Raw genomic sequence first — 21,110 nt, 5'->3', positions numbered from 1 at the left:
AAAACATAAATGAAAGTTGAAGGAATAAATAACATATACAGTAATTACCGGTTCTATGTTACAAAGTTATAACTTTAACAGTGCCCATAGAAAGGTGCCAACCACAGCAGTGCCCATTTGCCTCTATGATTAAACACACCCGGGTATTGCCTCAGTGCCATTCCAGTCTGAGTGAAGTCATCGATCTCTTCTATAAGGACAGATGGGCACTCCATTACCGTGTCAGGAATCCTGGACACGCGTTCGCAATGGAGTTGAGTACTCAGGCCTACAGGCCACACTAGAGCCTATGCTAGGAAATTTACCAATGCCCGGCTGATTTTAATGATAAAAACAGGGAACATGGGAAACTCCCAATAGGGCAGAAAACACGTCATGGACCGTTGATAGTACACAAGCATATAAAAACGTACAGCGGGAGATTTATCATCTTCCTGCGCCTGATTTCTGCCGCCAAAAAGTCAATTTTTTTTAACTTTTTGGACACCATTGTGACAAAATATTTTCTACACCACCATCGCCACTTTCCCCCAAGACAGCCTGGCGATGGTGGAGGGGGACCAGTGTAAATGAAGACAGAAATCAGATTTCTGTGTAGGGGCACAGGCTGCTGCAGGATGTGCCTAATACACGACGAGGCGAGTGCCGCATCATAAATTAGGCGCATTCTCCAGCAGCGCAGGGGATATAAGGAGCAGTGTCAGTCTTGATGAATCTCCCCCACAGTATAGAAGTCCTGCACTGTTTGGGAGGTGTACATCCGGCACCAGAACTCTTCAAACAAGAATGTGAAGTGAAAAGTAGCAGCAATTCTCTCAAAGGTTAAGGATAGGTTTCTTATATTCCAAAGAGAGCTGCACAAAAGCAGAAGTGCCGAGCCTTGAAGAAATCTCACTGCCCGATTATCCAGAAGGAGCAGAAGAGGCTCTAAGATAATTGCTTATTACCTTGGCAGAATGTGTCGGCGGTATATGAAAAGAAGCATTAAGCAGTCTTCCACCTACATATATAATACACAGACTGCTCCTTTCTTTAGCTTTCTCTGAACTATCTCAGTTCCCAAAGAACGTCACGTACAGTGCTGCCGATCACCCGATGAAGGAGCGTGATCGCATCTTTTATGCAGCACATGAGATCATTGCGGGCAACGCACTGCCATGTTTAACCACTTCAGCCCCCAGTGCTTAAACACCCTGAAAGACCAGGCCACTTTTTACACTTCTGACCTACACTACTTTCACCGTTTATTGCTCGGTCATGCAACTTACCACCCAAATGAATTTTACCTCCTTTTCTTCTCACTAATAGAGCTTTCATTTGGTGGTATTTCATTGCTGCTGACATTTTTACTTTTTTTGTTATTAATCGAAATTTAACGATTTTTTTGCAAAAAAATGAAATTTTTCACTTTCAGTTGTAAAATTTTGCAAAAAAAAACAGATCCATATATAAATTTTGCTCTAAATTTATTGTTCTACATGTCTTTGATAAAAAAAAAATGTTTGGGTAAAAAAAAAATGCTTTGGGTAAACGTTATAGCGTTTACAAACTATGGTACAAAAATGTGAATTTCCGCTTTTTGAAGCAGCTCTGACTTTCTGAGCACCTGTCATGTTTCCTGAGGTTCTACAATGGCCAGACAGTACAAACACCCCACAAATGACCCCATTTCGGAAAGTACACACCCTAAGGTATTCGCTGATGGGCATAGTGAGTTCATAGAACTTTTTATTTTTTGTCACAAGTTAGTGGAAAATGATGATTTTTTTTTTTTTTTTCATACAAAGTCTCATATTCCACTAACTTGTGACAAATAATAAAAACTTCCATGAACTCAATATGCCCATCAGCGAATACCTTGGGGTCTCTTCTTTCCAAAATGGGGTCACTTGTGGGGTAGTTATACTGCCCTGGCATTCTAGGGGCCCAAATGTGTGGTAAGGAGTTTGAAATCAAATTCTGTAAAAAATGACCTGTGAAATCCGAAAGGTGCTCTTTGGAATATGGGCCCCTTTGCCCACCTAGGCTGCAAAAAAGTCACACATCTGGAATCTCTGTATTCAGGAGAAGTTGAGGAATGTGTATTGGGGTGTCTTTTTACATATACCCATGCTGGGTGAGATAAATATCTTGGTCAAATGCCAACTTTGTATAAAAAAATGGGAAAAGTTGTCTTTTGCCAAAATATTTCTCTCACCCAGCATGGGTATATGTAAAATGACACCCCAAAACACATTCCCCAACTTCTCCTGAGTACGGAGATACCAGATGTGTGACACTTTTTTGCAGCCTAGGTGGGCAAAGGGGCCCATATTCCAAAGAGCACCTTTCGGATTTCACTGGTCAATTTTTACAGAATTTGATTTCAAACTCCTTACCACACATTTGGGCCCCTAGAATGCCAGGGCAGTATAACTACCCCACAAGTGACCCCATTTTGGAAAGAAGAGACCCCAAGGTATTCGCTGATGGGCATAGTGAGTTCATGGAAGTTTTTATTTTTCGTCACAAGTTAGTGGAATATGAGACTTTGTATGAAAAAAAAAAAAAAAAAAAAAAAATCAGCATTTTCCACTAACTTGTGACAAAAAATAAAAAATTCTAGGAACTCGCCATGCCCCTCACGGAATACCTTGGGGTGTCTTCTTTCCAAAATGGGGTCACTTGTGGGGTAGTTATACTGCCCTGGCATTTTCCAGGGGCCCTAATGTGTGGTAAGTAGGTAAATAACCTGTGAAATCCTAAAGGTGCTCTTTGGAATGTGGGCCCCTTTGCCCACCTAGGCTGCAAAAAAGTGTCACACATGTGGTATCGCCGTATTCAGGAGAAGTTGGGGAATGTGTTTTGGGGTGTCATTTTACATATACCCTTGCTGGGCGAGAGAAATATCTTGGCAAAAGACAACTTTTCCCATTTTTTTATACAAAGTTGGCATTTGACCAAGATATTTCTCTCACCCAGCATGGGTATATGTAAAATGACACCCCAAAACACATTCCCCAACTTCTCCTGAGTACGGCGATACCAGATGTGTGACACTTTTTTGCAGCCTAGATGCGCAAAGGTGCCCAAATTCCTTTTAGGACGGCATTTTTAGACATTTGGATACCAGACTTCTTCTCACGCTTTGGGGCCCCTAGAATGCCAGGGCAGTATAAATACCCCACATGTGACCCCATTTTGGAAAGAAGACACCCCAAGGTATTCAATGAGGGACATGGCGAGTTCATAGAAATTTATTTTTTTTGGCACAAGTTAGCGGAAATTTATATTTTTAATTTTTTTCTCACAAAGTCTCCCGTTCCGCTAACTTGGGACAAAAATTTCAATCTTTCATGGACTCAATATGCCCCTCACGGAATACCTGGGGGTGTCTTCTTTCCGAAATGGGGTCACATGTGGGGTATTTATACTGCCCTGGCATTCTAGGGGCCCTAAAGCGTGAGAAGAAGTCTGGAATATAAATGTCTAAAATATTTTACGCATTTGGATTCCGTGAGGGGTATGGTGAGTTCATGTGAGATTTTATTTTTTGACACAAGTTAGTGGAATATGAGACTTTGTAAGAAAAAAAAAAAAAAAATTCCGCTAACTTGGGCCAAAAAAATGTCTGAATGGAGCCTTACAGGGGGGTGATCAATAACAGGGGGGTGATCAATGACAGGGGGGAGATCAATGACAGGGGGAGTGATCAGGGAGTCTATATGGGGGTGATCACCACAGTCATTGATCACCCCCCCTGGAAGGCTCCAGGGAGACGCCTGTATGTGTTTTGCGGATCCGATCCATCTATCAGTGGATCCGTAAAAATCATGCGGACATCTGAATGGAGCTTTACAGGGGGTTGATCAATGACAGGGGTGTAATCAATGACAGGGGGGTGATCAGGGAGTCTATATGGGGTGATAACCACAGTCATTGATCACGCCCCTGTAAGGCTTCATTCAGACGTCCGTATGCGTTTTGCGGATCCGATCCATCTATCAGTGGATCCGTAAAAATCATGCAAACATCTGAATGGAGCTTTACAGGGGGTTGATCAATGACAGGGGGGGTAATCAATGACAGGGGGGTGATCAGGGAGTCTATATGGGGTGATAACCACAGTCATTGATCACGCCCCTGTAAGGCTTCATTCAGACGTCCGTATGCGTTTTGCGGATCCGATCCATCTATCAGTGGATCCGTAAAAATCATGCAAACATCTGAATGGAGCTTTACAGGGGGTTGATCAATGACAGGGGTGTAATCAATGACAGGGGGGTGATCAGGGAGTCTATATGGGGTGATAACCACAGTCATTGATCACGCCCCTGTAAGGCTTCATTCAGACGTCCGGATGCGTTTTGCGGATCCGATCCATCTATCAGTGCATCCGTAAAAATCATGCGGACATCTGAATGGAGCTTTACAGGGGGTTGATCAATGACAGGGGTGTAATCAATGACAGGGGGGTGATCAGGGAGTCTATATGGGGTGATAACCACAGTCATTGATCATGCCCCTGTAAGGCTTCATTCAGACGTCCGTATGCGTTTTGCGGATCCGATCCATCTATCAGTGCATCCGTAAAAATCATGCGGACATCTGAATGGAGCTTTACAGGGGGGTAATCAATGACAGGGGGGTGATCAGGGAGTCTATATGGGGTGATCACCACAGTCATTGATCACGCCCCTGTAAGGCCCTGTAAGGCTTCATTCAGACGTCCGGATGCGTTTTGCGGATCCGATCCATCTATCAGTGGATCCGTAAAAATCATGCGGTCGTCTGAATGGAGCTTTACAGGGGGTTGATCAATGACAGGGGGGTGATCAGGGAGTCTATATGGGGTGATCAGGGGCTAATAAGGGGTTAATAAGTGACGGGGGACGGGGGGGGTGTAGTGTAGTGTAGTTGTGCTTGGTGCTACTTTACTGAGCTACCTGTGTCCTCTGGTGGTCGATCCAAACAAAGGGGACCACCAGAGGACCAGGTAGCAGGTATATTAGACGCTGTTATCAAAACAGCGTCTAATATACCTGTTAGGGGTTAAAAAAAACACATCTCCAGCCTGCCAGCGAACGATCGCCGCTGGCAGGCTGGAGATCCACTCTCTTACCTTCCGTTCCTGTGAGCGCGCGCGCCTGTGTGCGCGCGTTCACAGGAAGTCTCGCGTCTCGCGAGATGACGCATATATGCGTGACTGTGCGCAGCGCTGCCACCTCCGGAACGCGATCCTGCGTTAGGCGGTCCGGAGGTGGTTAAACACGGATCTGCTGCCAAGAAAAATGAATCTGCATAAGGCCTAAAGCACACGACCGTATTTTCTATCCGTGTCCGTACAGCAAATTATAGAACATGTCCTATCATTGTTCGTATTTCGAACAAAAATAGTCATTTCTAGCAACGAGAGTAAGAAAAATGTGGATTGCACACGGAAGGTGTCTGTATTCTGAGGATCATTGGTTTGCGGATCTCAATACAGATATGGTCGTATGCATGAGGCCTAAGGACGAGCAATGGCAGCAGTGACCGCTCATCCCCAGACAGAGGAGAAGACAGTTGCATGTAAATGCAGCTATCACCTCGGCTCAAAGATCTATTAATGATAAAAGAAATGAAAGTTTCGGCCCCAATTACTGCCTGTGCACTGGCCCATGTAAAAGAGCTTTAAAGGGGTTGTTCAACTTAAATTTATTTTAATTTTTTTAACAGTGGTGATCATGCTTACCTGGTCCCTATGGCTGCTTCTGCAGGTCCCGGGTCTCTTATAATTAACATCCTGTTGATGGAGGTCATGTTACCTCTGCGGCCAATAACTAGCCACAGTGGTGACCTGTCACCCAAGCAGTACAGCACTGGTCACGTGTTGCAGGGGTGACAGATCACCACTGCCGCCAATGGTTGGCTGCATGGTCATATGTCCTCCATTGACAAGATGTTGATTCCGAGAGACCCAGGACCTGCGCAGACAGCCGCGGAGATGGAACCCAGTGGCAGGGAGCAGGTAAGTATGATCACCACCGCGGGTCGGGTCTGTTAAAGAAAGTTTAAATTTGCTCAACCCCTTTAAATTTAAATTCATTTAATCAGAGAGGTAGTTGTGCATGCACAAGAGACACACATCCTTGAGACTGGTGCGGAGTGTGGGGATGGTTCGTCACATGCCAAGTCCTCATGACATGTGAGAAAGATTTCATCAACTCAGTGCAGAAGAATAAATTTGACATAATGTGCTCACAGCTACGTACAAATGCTTGAGGCATGATTGTCGAGTACTTCAAGACTTTCAGCCACACCCATATAAGACAACACAATGCTCTTTAGGGCTATATCCATGATCGCAAATAAAATGCTCCAATTATTTTAGGCGTTAAAGATAGAGTATGTATGATTTAAGGGAGAGTGAGCAAACAGCATTTGTGAGTTTACCTGCATTGTCATTCTCACCTGTAAATACGGCATGACCTTGTCCTAAAGGCCCTTTTACACAGGCAGATTATCAGGAACAAATGTTTGGTAAATGTGCCACCTATCACCTAAGCTGACGATCAGGCAATTATCAGCAACATTTGCGTCGTTCAAGGTAACTTCCTATGCAGCGGGCCTTAATGGCGCATTCACACGTCAGTGTTCGGTCAGTTATTTTCATCAGTGATCGTGAGCCAAAACCAGGTGCGGCTCTAAACACAGAACAGGTGCAGATCTTTCCCTTATACCTTATCTCTGTGGAGGCTCCAATCCTGGTTTTAGCTCACAATCACTGATGGAAATCACTGACCAAAACACTGACTGACTAAGGCTTCATGCACACCGCAAACCGCGGATCCGCAAAAAACGGAAGGCGCCCGTGTTGCCTTCCGCAATTTGCGGAACGGAAGCCGGCAATATAAATGCCTATTCTTGTCTGCAAAGTGCGGACAAGAATAGGACAGGTTATATTTTTTTAGCGGGGCCGCGGAACGGAGCCACGGATGCGGACAGCACACGGAGCTCGGATGCGGACCCAAACAACGGTCGTGTGCATGAGGCCTAAGGACGCGATAGCGGAATCCATAACGAAATTCTTAGATAACCCGAACCTTGTACGCCGAACTTGAAACACAAAGTTCGCTCAACACCAACACGGACGTGTGAATGAGGCTTAAGAGATCCTGGATCTGAAAGGTTTACAGAAATTGTAGGGACCTTGTTCAACTTTTTGCTGGATATAAATTCAGCACAGTAGTCATATATACTACAAATTTTGATTTCAATGAATCAAAAAACGGTTAGAGAAGAACTAGATTTATGGGATTGATGATGGTGCATATATTTTGCTTTGAGTTCGAATGCAATAAGGGAAGACGTCTGCATGGAGTTTGTGTGTTTTCCATGTGTTTGTGTGGGTTTCCTTCAAGTTTTCCGGTTTCCTCCCACACTCTGAAAACATACCAGGGCAGACATAGGGCTACACCTGCACATGAGCAATTACGATTGTTGGGAAGGAAACATTCATTCCCAACAATTGCCTGCTTGTCCGTGAAGGAGACCGCTGCTATTACATGTAGCGATCTCCTCCACAGTATGGGGAGGAGCGATCACCAATGCCATCGCTCGTCCCTATACAGAATTATTATTTGCTGGTAGAGGGTGATTAAACGGCAGCAAACAATTTTTTTAGCCTGCATAAAAAATGTGATTGCCCGATAAATGAGCGTCTGCTCTTTCACTGGGTAATTGGTGGCACTTTTACACAGGCAGATCATCACTAAAGAGCATTCCTACAAACACTTGTTACCGACCCTCTGCAGGTCTAATACAGCCCTTAGTAATCCAATAGACTTGGAGGTTGTCTAGACTTGCACCATGGCTCATGTTGGATGATATATGTGGTGCAAGGATTGACCACTCTATACCAACTACTGGATGGCTGAATTTGAGACCGAATTTTAGCAATAAATGTTGTATCACGTGAGCTAGGCAAAGATATTTTATTTAAACCTTGCCACATTTTGGCGCAATTTATGGCAGATTCTAGATGCTCCAACAATAGTAAATGTGGGCCACTTACTTGGCCCACATTTACTTGGCTTCCTATGAAACTGTCCCTAAAGTTTATATGCTTGAGACAGAAAAATTTGATTGCGAATTGCTTTGGGGACAAGGACTGATGTGAGCCGGGAGTCGGGACAGCTCTGAAGAATATGTTGGTGTATATATGAACAACAGGAATTTAATCCCATTTACATTATGGGATTTTAGGAATATGGGATTTACTTACAGCAGCCACTGGGATGAGGATTTCTACAAACAGACCGGCAAGTGCATGTTTTATGTCCTTGTCTTTCACTTCCAAGAAGTACTGTGCGCATTCCTGTCGGGAACATAAAAAGTACCATTCATTACACTGACCTATGAATATTCATCTGTTATTAGGAATACAAACACATATAGTGAGCACAGGTATGCAACGGCATTACATATACTACATTCCACTGATATTTACACTGTACATGCCACCATGAAAACACAGTGCAGGCAGCATGTTATAGAGCAGGAGGAGCTGAGCAGAGTGAGTATAATTTATATTTTAGTAATCTGAATCTCTGCTCATTCTGAGCAAAGGAGTCATGTGGCAGCGGCCTTAATGGCGCATTCAGTATAAGTGAAGGCTGTCAGTCACTGACGAGGAACACCCCCATGACTTGGCTCAGAGGAAAGATTTAGATAAATAAAATACAAGTTAAATCTTTCCCCATAAAAGTATATTTCAGTCTGCTCAGCTCCTCCTGCTCTATAACATGCTACATGTGACTGGACTGTATGTTCATGGTGACAGGTATCCTTTAAGGTTGGGTTAAAGGGATTTTCCCGACAAAACCTTTTTAACTGGCTAAAGGCTGTTGGGCGGTACACACACCTGTAGAGGGAAGCTCTGGTAATCTTCCACAGCATGTAGTGGTTTCCCCATTGGTTACATGACCATGACGGTGGTACAAGGTCATTGGCCATAAGTGGAAATGACCACCAGACCCCATAAGTCACAGTGCTGGACACAACCACCCCAGTGGTTAGCGTGTCTCAGCATCAAGTGACAAAAATACTTCTCCTTCCATCCCAGCCTAATCAAAGGAAGTGGAAGATCAGATCCTAGATAAGACAATACATCAGACTCCATAAAGTAAAAACGGATTGGTGGGAGAAGAAAACACTAACTGTGGCTGGACAGCGTAGTAAGTGGATCACGGATGCCACTAGTCAGTGGTGAACGGAATTTGTGCCACTACAGGAGGAATAGGCACAGCTGGGGGAGAGGTTTGACCTGCCAGGATGGGGAAAAGGGTTAAGCTACACAGAGTGGAAGGAGGTGTGTGAGGATGGAGCAAAGGGAGAGGGGCTTGACCTGCCCGGATGGAGCAAAGGGAGAGGGGCTTGACCTGCCCGGATGGAGCAAAGGGAGAGGGGCTTGACCTGCCCGGATGGAGCAAAGGGAGAGGGGCTTGACCTGCCCGGATGGAGCAAAGGGAGAGGGGCTTGACCTGCCCGGATGGAGCAAAGGGAGGGGGGCTTGACCTGCCCGGATGGAGCAAAGGGAGAGGGGCTTGAGCAACACAGAGTGGGAGATGGGGTGTGAGGATACATGAAGGGGAGAGGCTTGACCTGCCTAGATGGAGGAAAGGGAGGGGTCTGAGCCACACAGAGTGGGAGGAGGGGTGTGAGGATACATGAAGGGAGAGGGGCTTGACCTGCCCGGATGGAGGTAAGAGAGGGGCTTGACCTGCCCGGATGGAGGTAAGAGAGGGGCTTGACCTGCCCGGATGGAGGTAAGAGAGGGGCTTGACCTGCCCGGATGGAGGTAAGAGAGGGGCTTGACCTGCCCGGATGGAGGTAAGAGAGGGGCTTAACCTGCCCGGATGGAGGTAAGAGAGGGGCTTGACCTGCCCGGATGGAGGTAAGAGAGGGGCTTGACCTGCCCGGATGGAGGTAAGAGAGGGGCTTGACCTGCCCGGATGGAGGTAAGAGAGGGGCTTGACCTGCCCGGATGGAGGTAAGAGAGGGGCTTGACCTGCCCGGATGGAGGTAAGAGAGGGGCTTGACCTGCCCGGATGGAGGTAAGAGAGGGGCTTGACCTGCCCGGATGGAGGTAAGAGAGGGGCTTGACCTGCCCGGATGGAGGTAAGAGAGGGGCTTGACCTGCCCGGATGGAGGTAAGAGAGGGGCTTGACCTGCCCGGATGGAGGTAAGAGAGGGGCTTGACCTGCCCGGATGGAGGTAAGAGAGGGGCTTGACCTGCCCGGATGGAGGTAAGAGAGGGGCTTGACCTGCCCGGATGGAGGTAAGAGAGGGGCTTGACCTGCCCGGATGGAGGTAAGAGAGGGGCTTGACCTGCCCGGATGGAGGTAAGAGAGGGGCTTGACCTGCCCGGATGGAGGTAAGAGAGGGGCTTGACCTGCCCGGATGGAGGTAAGAGAGGGGCTTGACCTGCCCGGATGGAGGTAAGAGAGGGGCTTGACCTGCCCGGATGGAGGTAAGAGAGGGGCTTGACCTGCCCGGATGGAGGTAAGAGAGGGGCTTGACCTGCCCGGATGGAGGTAAGAGAGGGGCTTGACCTGCCCGGATGGAGGTAAGAGAGGGGCTTGACCTGCCCGGATGGAGGTAAGAGAGGGGCTTGACCTGCCTGGATGGAGGTAAGAGAGGGGCTTGACCTGCCCGGATGGAGGTAAGAGAGGGGCTTGACCTGCCCGGATGGAGGTAAGAGAGGGGCTTGACCTGCCTGGATGGAGGAAAGGGAGGGGTCTGAGCCACACAGAGTGGGAGGAGGGGTGTGACGTACAGTTAATCACCAGACCCCCTTTCATCAGCCTTACAGTGAGGAATCAGAGCGGCCATCATTATGCAAGGTTTCACAAGAATACAATTCATGCTGCTGAACTTAGTGGAAAACCTCACTTGAAAGACCTCTCAGTAATTTGTTCACAACTTTTTATGGGCTATTTTTTTTAGGTATTCCTAGCACCAAACATGCACAAAAAAAAACGAGATGTGGACTGAGCCTAAAGTGGGCATTCCAGCACTATTAATTTGAACACTTACTACTCCCTATAATGGGGTTTCTCTGTCAATCCATATTAGTATACCACAACGCAGATAAAAACTAAAGGCTACATACCTGCATAAACTGAAAAGAGGCTTCAAAATCTTCCACCGGATACATTTTGACACGGAAGAATTTCATCCCCATGATCAGGCTGATGATGCTTTGCACCACATGTGGGCTTTGTTCCTTCTGTCGTAGTTCTTTTAATTCTGTGACAAACTTCTTCCTCACAGCCTGGAATCTAAATGATGAAAAGAAAAGCAGGAGGCGCTCCGTTTAATCCTAATACACTGCCATGCTGCCGGATATTCTCTTCTGTCCCCTGCAGGGTGAAAGCAGGGGAACCCGGGCCATTTACCAACCCCTAAACACGGCATAAAACACAAACTCACTTGACGAGAGGCTTTAAAAACAAAAAAATGAAGAAATTCTTACTTGGACTGTGCGAGGACACCTATGACTTCTGCGTATAAATCTGCAATAATGTGCACATTCCCAGTGTTGGTTCCTGAATACCTAGACAGAAGTAAGCAGAAATGATTAATACAGATATAAAGCTATTAGAGCTGCCAATATTTGCTGAAGTCCAAATACAAATGTGTGGATAGGACATGAAAGTAAAAGTCTAGTGACAGAATTTTGTCGGCAAAGTGTTCCCTGTGCTGGGAGCCATGGGGGGCAAACAAGACACATTCGGCCTTGGTCATGATATCGAAATACAGGGGTAGGGTTGCATATGGCAGATGTGCCCCAAGTGTAGGAGATTATAACCCCTAGGCCTGGTTCACACTGCCGACAGGCTGTTCAGTGTGAAACAGGCCTTACAGGAAAACGGTCCTGGTATATACAGTACAAGTCATCACATAAGGACAGACCTTAAATCTTCCACTAGCTAGGTACAATAGGTTACTTAAAGGGGCTGTGTCACTTCAGCAAATAGCATTTATTATGTAGAGGAAGTTAATACAAGGCACTTACTAATGTATTGTTATGATCCATATTGCTGCCTGGATCCATTTTTCCATCACATTGTACACTGCTCGTTTCCATGGTTACAACCACCCTGAAATCCAGAAGTGGTGGCCGTGCTTGCAAACTATCTTACCTGCACACCATGCCCGCTGATTTGCTCATTTTGAGTATCCGCAAATGTTGCTGCCTTATTTGTGATGTTCCATTTCTGCACTATTACTCTGGCGGTGTTCATAGGTTTCCATTTAGAAACTGGGAGCTGTAGGTTTGTGTGTTGGATATATGTCTAATCCACACACAGTTGTGTAATGGTATACAATGATTTTATTCTGTGGGTTTTGTGTTGTCTAATAAATTATACATTTTTATATTAAGAGGTGCAACCTTGTATGCGGTATTTGGTTTGCACTCTGGTCAGTACATTTGGTGTGCCCCCTGCATCTGGTTTGTTCCGTGCTTGCACACTATAGGAAAAGCACCGGCCTACGTGCGCTCCCACTGTCCCGTCCACCAGAGAGGCCAACGCTTTTTCCTATAGTCTGCAAGCACGACCACTGCTGCTGGATTGTAGGGTGGTCATAACCATGGAAACAAGCAGTGTATAATGTGATGGAAAAATGAATCCAGCCAGCAAAGGAAGCAATATGGACAATCACAATACATTAGTAAGAGCCTTGTATTAACTTTCTCTACATGATAAATGCTACTTGCTGAAGTGAGACAACCCCTTTAACACGGACTATATCTCTAACGACCATGATCTCCCAATGACTATCAGTGAATAACCAGATGCTAAGCCCCAGGGACCATATTCTACAACCTCTGTAGATCACCAGGAACTGAATACACTCTCATATAACAGACACAATAGAGGATTGTGCCAGTGACCGCCGGGGACAATGTGATGAACATCATTAAAGATAACTGTTGCTGCCTCGCAGTAATTATTCTATGGGTGGAGTTACTGGACTATATGATACTACCGCTGATGTCCTCATTATACATCCCAAATACATTCTAATGAGTAGCCACAAGAAGATTTGACCCTTTCCACTATTTCAATCGCACACGCTGACAGTGCAGGTGTTATAAGAGGCTATGAATGTGAAAAAAATGACAAATTACTTTACGTCCCTGCACTTCAATAATGGAAATAGATTTATATGTACACAAACCGATAAAGCGTTTCTTCATTCACATCCGGTTATGCAAGTAGGTAAGATAAGGGAAGACAAAGGATGTTTTCCTTCCTATAATACCTAAGCCATCAAGCTAATGTGAGAAAACAGGTTTAGATGGATTGATCGGCGAACACCAGGACTCTAGGACGGGATATATTAGTACCGTATAACAGTTACTAAGGAGCCATGTCCCCAGTTCAGCTGTCATGGGACACTGAACATATGTCCTCATCGGACATACATATTGTATAGAAACTCACGCTAAGGGTCTATTCACACGTCCGCAATTCTGTTCCGCCTTTTGCGGAACAGAATTGTGGACTCATTCATTTCTATAGGGCCACACTATGTTCTGTCCGGATCCGCACTTCCAGGTCCGCAATTCCGTTCCCGAAAAAAATAGAACATGTCCTATTCTTGTCCACAATTGCGGACAAGATTAGGCATTTTCTATTATAGTGCCGGCGATGTGTGGTCCGCAAAATACAGAACACACATTGCCAGTGTCCGTGTTTTGCGGACTCACAAAACACATACGGATGTGTGAATGGACCCTAAGGCCCTTTTAGAAAAGCCAATGATTCGGTGAATGAAAGTTAATTCCCAATCATTCCCCCTTGTAAAAGATGTCTGCGGATCTCATCTTTACATTAAAATAGTAATTTGTCAGCAGCACATCACCCCGCATAGACATGAAACTGTATGTGAATGAGAGATTGCATTAACGATCTTTGGGACACATGCAGTGATTAATGCTCCATTAACTGAGCGTCAATCAACTTGCTATATCGACACTGAGAAAGATTTTCAGTGTAAATGGGCCCTTACTTGGGTAAGACTTGTTTCACACTTAGGCCTCTTGCACATGACTGTATGCCCTCTGAGACATACGGTCCGTGAGTGGGCCATTGTCCCGGAGCGGCATTGATTGTGCGCACGGAAGTACACAGCATCATAGATTACAATGATGCTGTGCACGTCAGGCCACTCGCGGGGCAATTGTCCCGCACTCATATGATCTTATGGACCGTATGTCTCGGAGGGTATACGGTCGTGTGCAAGAGGCCTTACATTGACAGATCCAGAAGGCTGTACCAGTAGTGTAAAACAAGCCCAATACAGGTCTGCCGCAGACATCCTCCAGAGTAAAGTTGCACCCCTGCCTAGGGGATTACTGAGCAAGCGCTTATTATACATCGTCCACATAAGCTCAACACACCACAGTTTGAGGAGTGCTACCATACAGCTTGTACACCCTCAGATATGGTATTATACGCCTTTTAAATTATGCCAGGACAGGATTGGCATCAGCCTTGGCAGCAAAAGTCTTTTAAAGGCTATGTCCACCTTTAGGGGCAATTTTTTGTATTATTGCATTATACTTATTTTAAGCTAAAAATTGTTTTTTACATTTTTCTTTATTACCAATATGGAATCCTTTTTTGTGTACAGAGCTGAGATGCTCTAATAGCTGCCTGTGGATTTTTTGTATTTTCCTGTGATCTGGGGAACTGATGGGCTCCTTATCTCTGCTCTCATTAAAGCTCAATCCTTAGATATTATTTAGAGATAAGGGTTATTAGATGATCGGCACAAAGTGAAAGTACCAGTCACACAGTTAGAAAAACTGTTAACCCTTTGTGTCCGAACAGCTCAATATTTTTAATAAAGGCCTATTGAAAATATGATTTTTTGCCAAAAATAAGTTAAATGCAATCATTAAAAAAAATGACTCCAAAGGTGTACATAACCTTTAGGTTTACACACTTTAGGTAGGGCACTGGCTCTTCTTAATGAGACCAGCCCTATATGGAAATTTACAGAAAATGATCCGTGGGAAAAGGATATACAAAGAGGTATCTCCCAAGGAAAGAAAACCATCTCGCTATCGCCATCTTGTGGAAGTAGCTCCCCAAGAGTAAAAAATCAGACTTTTTAACAAGCCTAGGGGCATGAAAAGTGAAAAAAAAAAGTCAGATTTTCACTCACAGGGAGCCACTTTCACAAGTTGGAGCTGGCGAGATGGTTCTCTTTCCTCGGGAGATACCTCTTTGCATATTGTTTTCCCATGGGGCATTGTCAATAAGTCTTCATACAATGGAGCATTTCCTGTAAGTCTCCATACAGGGAAGGTCTCCTTAAGTCAGCACCCTGCCTAAACTGCATCCATGGCATCACACTCAGCCAGGTAGTATCTTCCTCCAAACTGAAGATGGGCAAGCACCCCAAAACAACTGTCTATGGATGGATATATGGCTTGGCTATTTTCCCTTGTCATTACCCAAGTCTTGTTAAAAAGTCAGATTTGGACTCTTAGATAGCCACTTCCAGAAGTCTACTCACTGAAATGTAATATGTAAGTATATATGTAAATATTCTTAAAGGAGTATTTCCATCTCATAAAGTTATAGCTTGGAATATTGCTATGGTCAATCAATGGTGGTCCAACCTCGGCAGTCACCCCCATTCACTTGAACAGAGCTGTACTGCAGCTTACAAGCACAATGGACAGTCAGGCACCATTGTGCAGGGAAGGACCATGGTGCTAAATCAGCGGGGAGGCCCCTCCATCCTTCGGATGGTTTATCCTAGCAGTCTACCATCGCTTTATGAGATATGTGTATTTAGTTATGAGTACACAGTAGAGGCCACCTTGGCTTTGCATCATCTGCATATTAGTGGTTTATCTGCCTTCCTTTCTTACAGTAAAGGACACAAGCATCTGATGTCATACATTACATCACCAAGAAATGTAATGTCACCAAGAAAGAGCAAGCTCTTAAGCCAGCATTAATTATGTATACTTATTGCTTGGATCAACATAACCCTCGACTGGATTAGAAGCCAGAGACAACACAGACTACAGCTCTGTCTCCTATAAAACACTTGATATGTAGTCTAGAGAGTCCGACAGATAACATCTACATTAAGACATAGAGAGACTTACCCTTCTTTGTGTTTAAAGTGCTTAAAAGCCAGGTTGAGAACTTCTTGTATTAGGGGGTCTGGAACTGGGTGAACAGGAATCTATAATGTAAGATTAAAAGGTTATATTAAGCAAAACATTCAGGTATCTGCACAATGTCCTCCAGCCATGCATATGGCAGATGACGTGAAGCACCAGAACTACTGGCCTTGTAGTACATAACCACATCACAATCACGAAGACCATACTTACGATGCCGCATCATACGGCCAACTGTACCCACACAATGCAGGCATGGCAGGGATTTACCTGTTTGAGGACCTCTACTAAAACTAAACAAAAAATAAAGTCTACAGCCAGGTCTCTTCTTTCAAGTAAGTAGTCTCGCTCCCGCTGCTGTTCATCTCTGTAAGACAAAGAAGGCATGTCTTATTGTAAACTTATATGTTATCAAGGTTAAAGGTCTCATCAGACAACCACACTCAAATAGTGGCCCACGAGCTGTTTGAATGATCTCTACAGGTCCCATTCCCGTCAACTGGTTGATTTTTACGGGGGAGGCCAAACCCAGCCAATTATTTGTCTATTACATGACGGCCATTCAGATGAATGGCTGCCCATGTAATACAAGGATGGCTCAAGACTGCCAAAACAGAGTCACTCACAGAGTAGCTCTCCATTTAGGCTTAAAAAGGAGGGACAACCCCCCTTCCCTTCCATGATGCATCTGGACAAGGATTGTCTTCACGAGACAATCCTTTAAAATATATACATCCACTGATGGCATCTATATAATGATGGGTTAGCTAATTTTATTAACATTTTTACTAGCCATTATAAAAAGTATATTACCCTTTGGATTTTGTGCTAGACCGAGGCCTGTACTCATAGGATTCATCTTCAGTTCCATTTTGGCGTTTATACCAGTCAAACAAGGTGCGGAGTAATGAGGGTAGACAGTGCTCTGCTACAGAGCTCATACAGCTTATCACCTGGGAAGAAACAGACAAAACATATTAGTAGGACTCAAAAGAAAAACACTAATTAAATTAAAAATAATTAGATTTTTCTCTCATTCAAGACAAAATGACCCTCAAGGTGGCCATACACACTAGACAGAAGTCAGTTGATGGTTGAACATCAGCTGAATAAACATCTAGAAGACGACCATTTCACAGACACTGCCATGGACATTTTAGTCCATATTGGACGTTACAGTTCATCAAACTGCCCATACATGTTCAATGAAACCAGGTGATGGATGAAAGCACTATCTCGGAACCTTCTTCCACAGAAAGATCTTTCATCCACAAGATCTTTTGGTCGACTATGGGACGAAAATCTTAAACTCGGCTGACTTCTTTACAGACTATAATGGTCTCTCATCAGCTAAAACGACTGTTGTTAAATTTCAACCGAAGAACATTCATTTTTGGTTAAAATTGTTCTTCATTTTAAATGAACTTGACAGTAATGTGTATGGCCACCTTTAGATAACTTACCTGGGTTCCTTACTTAGATGAGTGTGTTCATTATCAACCACTCCAGCTTTTATCATTTCAGGAGGGTAGTTACTAAGGTGAGGGCTTATATAAATTTTGAAAAGGACAGAAAAGCCTAACAAGGATATCCTCAAGTTCCTCCCTAATGCAGGCCTCCATACACATTAGTGTACTGCTGGCAGCAGGTTCAGCATATAGTCTTATGGGGAGCTCATACCTCTCCCCCAACAATATTTTCACCCCATCCTTTTGTTCTCCCAGGATAAATAAACTGCCACCTGAAGTGTCTGTCAGTGGCTTTCTCCCCTCTTTACATTGAATACAGATATTTGCTTGGCCGAATCGAACATGTAAGGCCCCTTTCACACGGGCGAGTTTTCCGCGCGGATGCAATGCGTGAGTTGAACGCATTGCACCCGCACTGAATCCGGACCCATTCATTTCTATGGGGCTGTGCACATGAGCGGTGATTTTCACGCATCACTTGTGCGTTGCGTGAAAATCGCAGCATGCTCTATATTGTGCGTTTTTCACGCAACGCAGGCCCCATAGAAGTGAATGGAGCTGCGTGAAAATCGCAAGCAAGTGCGGATGTGGTGCGATTTTCACGAATGGTTGCTAGGAGATGATCGGGATGGGGACCCGATCATTATTATTTTCACTTATAACATGGTTATAAGGGAAAATAATAGCATTCTTAATACAGAATGCTAAGTAAATTAGGGATGGAGGGGTTAAAAAATTAATTAATTTAACTCCCCTTATCCACTTGTTCGTGCTGCCCGACTCGTCTTCTTTCTTCTTCTTTAATGACCTGGGAGGAAAAGGACCTTTGGTGATGTCATTGCGCTCATCACATGGTCCATCAACATGGTGATGGACCATGTGATGTGTGCAGTGACGTCACCAAAGGTCCTTTTCCTCCCAGGTCATCAAAGAAGAAGAAAGAGGACGAGTCGGGCAGCACGAACAAGTGGATAAGGGGAGTTTCATACATATTTTTTTTAACCCCTCCATCCCTAATTTACTTAGCATTCTGTATTAAAAATGATATTATTTTCCCTTATAACCATGTTATAAGGGAAAATAATAAAATCTACACAACACCGATCCCAAACCCGAACTTCCGTGAAGAAGTCCGGGTTCGGGTCTGGGTACCAAACATGCCGATTTTTCTTGCGCACGTGCAAAACTCATTAAAACAGGATGGGCACAAGGTTAAAGGGCCTGTCCAATCATGACCTCAAAACATGTTATGCAAATCAGTATCTACAGAGGATGACTACCTGCTATTTTATATGCTGAGATCTTGCTGTCTGGCTGCTTTTTACCTTGACTCTATTAGAGCTGTTAGATGTGACTACAGTTTAGCTATAGCTCTGAGGTAGTCTGAGACACACCCCCTGCCTCATCATTGGTTCAGGCCACTGCTCTCCGCCTCCTCAGACTAGCTGCTTTGTGGAACACAAGTCGATTATGGGTTTACAAGGTTAGCAGGAGACTGACGGACATCCAGTAAACTGAGAGGAACGGGCCCTCGTAAACGAGTCACTTTAAAAGGCATCTGCTAATTAAAAATCTGCAGCATGGAGGCATGTAGAAAACATGTATATTTTGATAAAAATCTGAGGTAATATAGCACAGTCATGAAACCGTGGTTCTCCCATAGAAGTGAAAGGGAACCGTGGCAGCTGTATGACTTTTTCCATTCACTTAAAGGCGTTTTTCCATATAGACACTAATGCCATAGGATATGCCATAAATGTCAAATAGGTGTGGGTCCTACCTCCAGGAACTGCGCTTATCTCCAGAATGGGGCTCTGTCACTCCATGTATGGATCCATCTACTCACTGTTAGGGGACCTCCGAAAACAGCCAGGTAAGCACACTATGTACCCCAGCAGTGAATGGAGAGCCGTGCATGCACTGTGGGCCTTTTCCTGAAATAGGAGGGGGCCCCAGAGTTAGGACCTGCGCCCATCAGAATTTATGGCATATAAGTCTCCAGATAGGAATACTCCTTGAATGAAGCCTAATTGACAGCTAGTCTCGCTCTGGCCTATAGGATATTTTGGCACATTCAGACATACCTGGTGGTATTCGTGGGAAAATAAGACAAAGAATGTATAAAGAAACTACAACTAATTACTATAAAGAGGAAATGAAACAGTGAAAGTGAAAACCTTGGGGTACAAAAGCAAAAATGACCATAGTACTGTGCTGTGTCTGGGTTTCCTATGCTCATAGTGCCAAGTGCCAACCATCCAGAGATATGGCTTCAGTAATGCTATGCCATTCCTGGTGCCATAGGAGCAGTGAAGCACATGCAGATGCCCACAGTAAGCCACATGTATGGAGCCTGAGGGCATTAGGAGGCTCAGAGCCACTGGTCACACAACAATAGGAGGTTATATTTGCAGCACGTGAACCATTATTTTGTTGATTCTGTGGACTTTATCAAGTGGTGTAGGAGTTTATCACTACGCACACATGCCAATATTTAACATTCACTCAATATATCTACTTATTTAAAAGCTAATAATATTGCCACACTAAACTCTCAATATATACACACATATATATATATATATGGTATACACATAAATATATACACATATGGCAAAAGAAACCAGGAGGCCTCTTTTTGGTCAGTATTATGCTTGCCAGGGCTGAAGATTCCCAAAGTGACTGCGCAAGCATGCGCAGTACAGGTGGCTTTAGCCCTGGCATACACGCCAGGTGAGACTACAGCATTGCCTGGCCCTGTCACTCCATGCTGGGGGGGGGGGGGGGGAGGAGTAAGGAGCTTGGCTTTTAGTGCAACAGGGCAGCAATCTGGGTGGGATCAAGAGCGTTTTACTCAAGGGGCCAGTGTACATCCAGGTATGTTGTCACAGATGTCCCTTAAATACTGCTAGAATACTGTTATTTTTACTAGTATATTTCTTAATTTTTACTTCTGGGTTCACACCTAGTGGCAGTGCTACACAAAGCAAAGCCACACTTTTTTAGGTTAAATACTCACATTTTTGTATTGCTGTTTTCTCGGGAGAAACGTGTTTTAAAAAAGGTTTTAAAATTAAAAACCCTGCAGCCAAAAATGGCATCTCAAACCCATGGCATATGAACCCTGAAAAGCTAAAGAAGCACTCTCAGAATTTTTTTTCAACCTTTTGCTCAGTTAGCAATGCCCACCAGGTAGTAGTTGTGAAGCTAAATTTATGCCCTGGTCGATTCCTTCTGGAATGATCGGCCTACTGCACAGAAGAAGAAATGGACAAGACTTTTTGTACCACCTCCTTAAATTGGTTCTAGGCTTTGGACAATCACCACTTGTTAGAAGGACACCTTGAAAATAAGCAGATCACACAGTGCCAAGATCTCCAGCAATCTGCTGCTATCTGTGGGGCAACCCATTGGTAAGGGTTCGATTTCCCTGCAGCAGAAGACAAGTCTTCTATGCCAAG

At 44.6% G+C, this 21,110-nt stretch overlaps 1 protein-coding gene across 10 annotated transcripts in view; it reads right to left on the bottom strand.

Moving 5' to 3' along the window:
* FRYL (FRY like transcription coactivator) overlaps nt 1-21,110 on the bottom strand; it is a 330,165-nt gene that overhangs the window by 118,432 nt on the left and 190,623 nt on the right. For all 10 annotated transcript variants that reach the window (XM_040418890.1, XM_040418883.1, XM_040418887.1 and 7 more), the window contains 6 exons: nt 16,994-17,133; nt 16,451-16,547; nt 16,163-16,242; nt 11,498-11,578; nt 11,135-11,303; nt 8,246-8,338 (listed from right to left, as the gene is read on the bottom strand). In XM_040418890.1, the coding sequence (XP_040274824.1) occupies nt 8,246-8,338; nt 11,135-11,303; nt 11,498-11,578; nt 16,163-16,242; nt 16,451-16,547; nt 16,994-17,133 (660 nt within the window). The remainder of the gene's footprint in view (nt 1-8,245; nt 8,339-11,134; nt 11,304-11,497; nt 11,579-16,162; nt 16,243-16,450; nt 16,548-16,993; nt 17,134-21,110) is intronic.

The sequence above is a fragment of the Bufo bufo genome, chromosome 2 (genome assembly GCF_905171765.1).
Source record: "Bufo bufo chromosome 2, aBufBuf1.1, whole genome shotgun sequence".
Classification (NCBI taxonomy): domain Eukaryota; kingdom Metazoa; phylum Chordata; class Amphibia; order Anura; family Bufonidae; genus Bufo; species Bufo bufo.
The sequence above is the reverse complement of the archived record's forward strand: the minus strand, read 5'-3'. Positions and strand labels throughout refer to the sequence as shown.